The sequence below is a fragment of the Malus sylvestris genome, chromosome 15 (assembly GCF_916048215.2).
Source record: "Malus sylvestris chromosome 15, drMalSylv7.2, whole genome shotgun sequence".
Lineage (NCBI taxonomy): Eukaryota > Viridiplantae > Streptophyta > Magnoliopsida > Rosales > Rosaceae > Malus > Malus sylvestris.
In genome coordinates this window covers 48,171,366-48,177,168 of record NC_062274.1, presented here as the reverse complement: position 1 = coordinate 48,177,168, position 5,803 = coordinate 48,171,366, and the positions used below count along the sequence as shown (strand labels likewise).

Sequence of the window (5,803 nt, the reverse complement as noted above, 5' to 3'; positions counted from 1 at the left end):
TTAATGAGAAAATACATCTATCTTCATCTTTAAGAAAACCTATCTCAAGAACTCTGAGTTTCTATAAAGAGGAATGCCACCAGACCATACTATTGAGTTGCGAGGAAAAAAAATAGAGTTAAATCAATTTCAGAAACCATTTTAACTAAAAAACTTTTATTTAAATTATGTAAAGAGGATGATTCATGTCTCCAGGTATAAAGATTTGAGTCTAAAGAGCGAGACACTATTATAGTCAACTTGAATAAAACCAGAATTTCGTGACGCTTTGATTTAAAATTTGGATCCTCCAACATAACCCCTGTTTTATTAAAATCTTGTTATTTTAATACGCAGAGAGAGGTACGCAACGGACAGCCAATAAGCTTCTGCTTGTGCCGTATGGAGGATCCTCCGCTCTCTCTGACTCTCAGCTTACTGTCAGCCAAATCAAAGACCTCTTCTTCTTCAATCCAAAATTTGTTTTGCCTTTTGTTCAGCCACTGATCCACCCAGTCGTTTCAGGTATACTCGCCGTAGTCTCCAATCAGCTCCGCCGAATCGTTTCATTTTTGGAAATTCGGTTTTCTGGTAATCTTCACTTCCAGTGACACTGACAGTGAGTTTTCTTTTCTTTTTTGGTTGTTTTGATTTCAGCTCTCTCTTTCTTTCTTTTGCTGGTTTTAGGTATCTCAGACTTTGAAGGGAAGAACTGAAAAAAAAAGGTAACATGGCTTTAAATCCACTCTTGCTTTGTACATTGACTAGTTTAGTTTACTAATTTCTGGGGTTTTACCCATAATCTCACAGAAAGGCACGGATTTTAATTTACGTTTTATAATTTTATATTGCTTTTCAGCAAAGCATGAATATCTGGTTTTTCCATTTTATTTCTGGGTTTCTTTCTGTCTCTTGTTTTGAAATTTTGATTTAAATTTAACAGGTATTAATTCTGTTATTTACTTGCATTGAATTTCCCCACAAAACCCTCTATTACTTTTTAGCACACAGAGAATCAAGGCTCATCAATTTGAATTTCTTTTTTCTAGTTTTATTTCAAGGTTCTAAAACCATTTGTCCTGAAATCTGTAAAACCCACCATCATATTGTTTTATTTTGTTTTGTTTTATTTTATTTTATTTTATACTTCCTCAGCTGTTTGCTGTGATTCGGGTTCTGAATTTCTTTACATATGATTGCAACTTGATCAGTAGATTAGTCTTTAATTTTCTTCAGTTGTCTGACCTGAAACAAATTCTATGCTTAGTGGTAAAGTTTCAGTTTTGTACATCTGTCTTTTAATTAGATATGCTAACCCTTTACCAGGGATGTTAATATTTAACAAATTCTTCTGGTTCACGCCATTTAATTTTTTAGTGTATCCACTGATTAATTGTCATCTGAGAATATTGAAATTTTCGTTGTATTTTATTTCGTGGGGCTTGCTTATAACATGGTTTCTGGGCAGAAAACAAGAATATCTTTATTTTAAGGGATGCTTGATTAAATTAAGAAGGTTTCAAGTTAAATCTTTCGGCTACTTCTGCTGGATTTGTTTTCTCATTAAGGGTGGACAGCTTTTGTTAAATGCAACTTTTGGTGCTTCTTGGTCCTCTTTTCAGGTTTCTGAGTTCTTTTGTTTCTCATTAACTTCTGTTTTTTATAGGTGTTTTTCTGAAAAAATTTCGTTCCTTTTAGCAGGTTTAAAATAAACCTTTAAAAGTGATTTTCATTGTGAATTGTGATGTCACCGCCACTGCTTGGTGTTGGTGAGGAGGAGGGTCAGAGCGATGTTACATTTTTGTCTTCTTCGGGTTCTATGGAGAGTGTATGCCAAAACAGTTCGGAATTGAAGGAGCAAAATTACATGGGATTATCTGATTGTTCTTCGGTAGGCAGTTCAAATGTCTCTACAGCCTCTGATGGAAGTAATACTAGTCTGAATTTGAAGGCCACAGAACTTAGACTCGGGCTTCCTGGATCCCAGTCTCCCAAGAGAGACTCAAATTCGAGGGTAATCACCACTCAACTTGATGAGAAGCCCCTATTCCCGCTGCATCCTTTAAAGGATGGCCACTATTCTTCATCGCAGAAAATAGTTGTTTCGGGAAACAAGAGAGGTTTCTCCGATGCTATGGATGAGTTCTCAGAGGTAAAAACAACTGGTTTGTTTGAAGAGAGAATTGGATATGTTTATTTATTTCTTTATTATGTCTGGCTTTTCGATCACCCGATTTGTGATGCAGGGGAAATATGCTAATTCAGAGGTAAACCTGTTGCTGTCACCCAGACCTTCTCCAAACTTGGGACTGAAATCTGGTTCTACACTTGAGAACCTTGGGACTCAACCACCCAAAACAAAAGAGGTGGCACCAGCAAAGGTAGTACAAGAGAGGCCTCATGCTGTCAATGATACCAGATCGAATCATACCGGAAATAGTACTAGCAGTGCACCTGCTTCCAAGTAAGTGATTCGAGAAAATTGCCGTACCGTTGAAATATATTTGGCAGAAATTTGTACTTTGGCCTTTCACAATGAAAATGGAGTCTCAGCTTCCTTATATGTCAGGGCGCAGGTTGTGGGTTGGCCACCTATAAGATCATTTAGGAAGAACTCATTGGCCACTACATCAAAAAACACTGAGGAAGTAGATGGAAAATCGAAACCTGGTGCTCTGTTTGTCAAGGTCAGCTTGGATGGTGCACCTTATTTGAGGAAAGTAGATTTGAAAAATTACTCTGCATACCAGGAACTTTCTTCTGCTCTTGAAAAGATGTTCAGCTGTTTTACCATAGGTGAGCAGTTGTAAACATTCAATGTTTACAGATGTCTTAGTCTATTCTTTCATGTATCTAATTTATGCTGGCTGAATTATGAGTTTAACTAGAAAGTTTCTGCATTTTGCATGGATCTAGTTACTGCTATGGTTGTATGATTTCAGGTCAATATGGATCTCATGGAGCTCCAGGCAGAGAGATTAGCGAAAGCAAGCTGAAAGATCTGCTTCATGGCTCAGAATATGTTCTAACTTACGAGGACAAAGATGGTGACTGGATGCTTGTGGGCGATGTTCCTTGGGAGTAAGTTCTCATTCATCTGCACATTTGTTTATCTACTAAGTTCCTTTTGTTATGTACGTAATTGACTTGCTAGTGATTCAAAAAAGCTTAAATCTCAAAAACTTCCCCTTTAAAACTTTAACTTTTGCCCATAGGCTGGCAATGGAGTTACACTTTGTATCAAGTAGCATAGGGTTACGTTACTTATTTGGTAAATACTGTTACGTTACTTTGGCTATAGTTTAAAGGGAGCTGTTATCTGCACTCCGCCCTAGTGAAAAATATAATGGCAGAAGGAGTGCAGGATGACTATTTTGAGTGCTAATAACATTCCCAATATAAAATCTGAATTGATTTTGAAATCCTGCAAATCAATGAACCGGTGAACTTTTATTTTTGAGCAAAACGGTGAACTTTCATGGATGGTTAGATATCTACGTATGAGCTTCTATATACTGCATACAACATGCACGTAACTTTAATGCGCACATTAAAGTTGTTCCATTGGAAGATTAGGGCCATCAGTGTGATATTAACTTGGGATGGCTTGAACTTGAAGAACATGTGGAAAACTGATGAACCATGGGGAATGGAGGCAAAACATGATATTTTAATGTGTAACCCATAGAACTTGATGTTAGTCGTATTTATGGGCACTCTTGTTGAGCAATGCGATTAAAGTATATCTAAAGAATCATAAAGATGTGAAACTTGTATTTGCATAATGATGAGAGAAAATTAGCTTTACCACCGAGAAGGAAACTACCCAAAACAGCTTGCGCAAAAAGTAATCCAGAGTCTTTTGACAAAGTTCTGCTCTACTATAGTTTTCAAGAAACGTCTTAACCATTAATAAGATAGATTGTTTCTTATTCTAGGGATGTGATCTCTTTTCTTTTATAGCACTGAGCCCTCATGATCATGGATAGGTATGGTTGGAGTGTTTCAAAATGTGAGCATGGTGTGCTTTAATGTGTTGCCATGCTTGGATGGGTTATGTTACTATGTGCCGGCATATAGTTAATTGTCATTTTGCTTCAATAAAATATGTTCAGGTGTAATGCTGTTAATTTTGAATTTGTACCAGGGCTATTTTTTTATTTTATTTTCTTAAAGTCTGATAACTCCGCCTATGTCTTACATGGCCGGTCCCAAGCCCGGATAAAGGAGGAGGGGGAGGGCGTCAGGTAGTCGACAGCCGGCACTCCATGATCACGTCGAATCCTTATGATTTTCTTAAAGTCTGATGCAAATATAAACTTTTGACAGCATGTTTACTGATACCTGCAAAAGGTTGAGGATTATGAAGAGCTCAGATGCCATCGGCCTAGGTGCGCATAGTACGGATTATCATTAATCATTATCACATAATTAAGTCAGCCTTTCACTTTCCCCTACTATTGACATACGCACTCTGCTGATTTTTTTTTCCAGCTATATAATCGGAGTTTAGTTTTATCTGTAAATTTGGAATTTTTCCTCGTCAGGATTGAAATGGTAGAACTAATTGGCTGCTGATTATGGTGTTTTTTTTCATTAGTACATAATTAAATTGAACAAATAATTAGGATGGAACTTTTCCTTCTTGTCTTTGTATTTATATTTGTTCGTTTTCTGTACAGCTCCTAGGGCCATGGAGAAGTGCAGGAACAGGAACTAGCCATTAATATACATTGTGAGGCCTTCCATCCAACAGTCTGAATTTGGAATGAAGGTAAGGCCTAAATCCACGGCAACCAGGTTATTTGGAGTGCAAGGATTTGTAGATCTTGGGGTTGGACGGGACGTCACGGGTGGCTGGTCTTATTATCTTATTGCTACATCTGTGTTTTTCGTTTACCATGGATTCATGTTTCTGAGAGTTCTGTGTCTAACTTATTGACGTTATCAAAGCTACCGAAAGTCAAATCTCTGAAGTTGTATGTGCACAGGTTCCTATTCCCATGCAGGATCCTCAAGTTTGTGAAGTGCCAATTGTCTGTGAACCCTTTGTTATGAATGCGTGTATGATCCAAAAGCTATGCTGAGTTCTACAAGTACAAAGTAACCATAATACACGGCTACACTATATTTATAGTGCTTTATTCCTTATCCAACCTAGACAATATCTTGTAATAATCTGGAAATCTAATTAGAACAATAAATAAAGGTTTCTTATTCAAAGTAAAATTCGGACGGCAAAGAAAATCACACTTTTAACCGACCAAATCAGCTCTGATTTGGTCCCAAGAAAGTCTCTTTTTAAAGCTTAATATGTCCTATTTCAATCCTTAGAAGGAACCGTTCTCTAAAAACGCCATCTTGACCGTTAAAATGGTCAAAATATCCAGAAATGTCAATTTGTGAGCTCTTATTTTTTTCATCACGGTCAAACAGCTTGTAATACAAATCTGGAATTTTAACACGATCATTTTGAAAGATTTACGAACCCGTTTCAATTGGATTTGCTCCAAAATTCTTCCAAAATATATCACAAATTATCAAAATAACAAACAAATTATAACTAAAAATAAGGTAAAATATATAGTATAATATGTACTTTATCAAAGTTTGTCACCCTCGCTAAAGCCCGTTAAATACACAAACGAAGCCATGCAATTGAACAGTTGTTTGGTTTCGGTCTGTAAATCAAACAACACAGATCATCACAAATGAGGAAACAAGTGGTTGTTTAATAAAGAAGGAACGTGTCCTTACATCAACCTGGCAATATATAGCAATTGAGAACGCAATGAGCATAGGTAGACAGGGGTTTTGGATCAGC

At 36.8% G+C, this 5,803-nt stretch overlaps 1 protein-coding gene across 10 annotated transcripts; it reads left to right on the top strand.

The window, feature by feature from the left end:
- The first annotated feature begins 290 nt into the window (after positions 1-290).
- On the top strand, positions 291-5,056 carry LOC126604869 (auxin-responsive protein IAA9-like). Of its 10 annotated transcripts, none has more exons than XM_050272189.1 (8): positions 291-504; positions 667-704; positions 1,681-2,131; positions 2,226-2,443; positions 2,549-2,775; positions 2,922-3,060; positions 4,309-4,379; positions 4,662-5,056. In XM_050272189.1, exons 3-8 carry the CDS (start codon positions 1,724-1,726, stop codon positions 4,697-4,699), a joined length of 1,101 nt encoding a protein of 366 aa, XP_050128146.1. In that variant the 5' UTR covers positions 291-504; positions 667-704; positions 1,681-1,723; the 3' UTR covers positions 4,700-5,056. The 10 variants fall into 10 exon arrangements, with proteins under 10 accessions (XP_050128146.1, XP_050128147.1, XP_050128139.1 ...); XM_050272190.1 differs by having other exon boundaries at positions 1,678-2,131; XM_050272182.1 differs by having other exon boundaries at positions 637-704.
- The last annotated feature ends 747 nt before the right edge of the window (positions 5,057-5,803 follow it).

Bases quoted from the DNA above. Each gene is read 5' to 3' on its own strand.
- LOC126604869 (XM_050272189.1), top strand. From the start codon at position 1,724: ATGTCACCGCCACTGCTTGGTGTTGGTGAGGAGGAGGGTCAGAGCGAT. The intron at 2,776-2,921 runs GTGAGCAGTTGT...GTATGATTTCAG, and splicing joins GTTCAGCTGTTTTACCATAG to GTCAATATGGATCTCATGGA. The intron at 3,061-4,308 runs GTAAGTTCTCAT...AACTTTTGACAG, and splicing joins GTGGGCGATGTTCCTTGGGA to CATGTTTACTGATACCTGCA.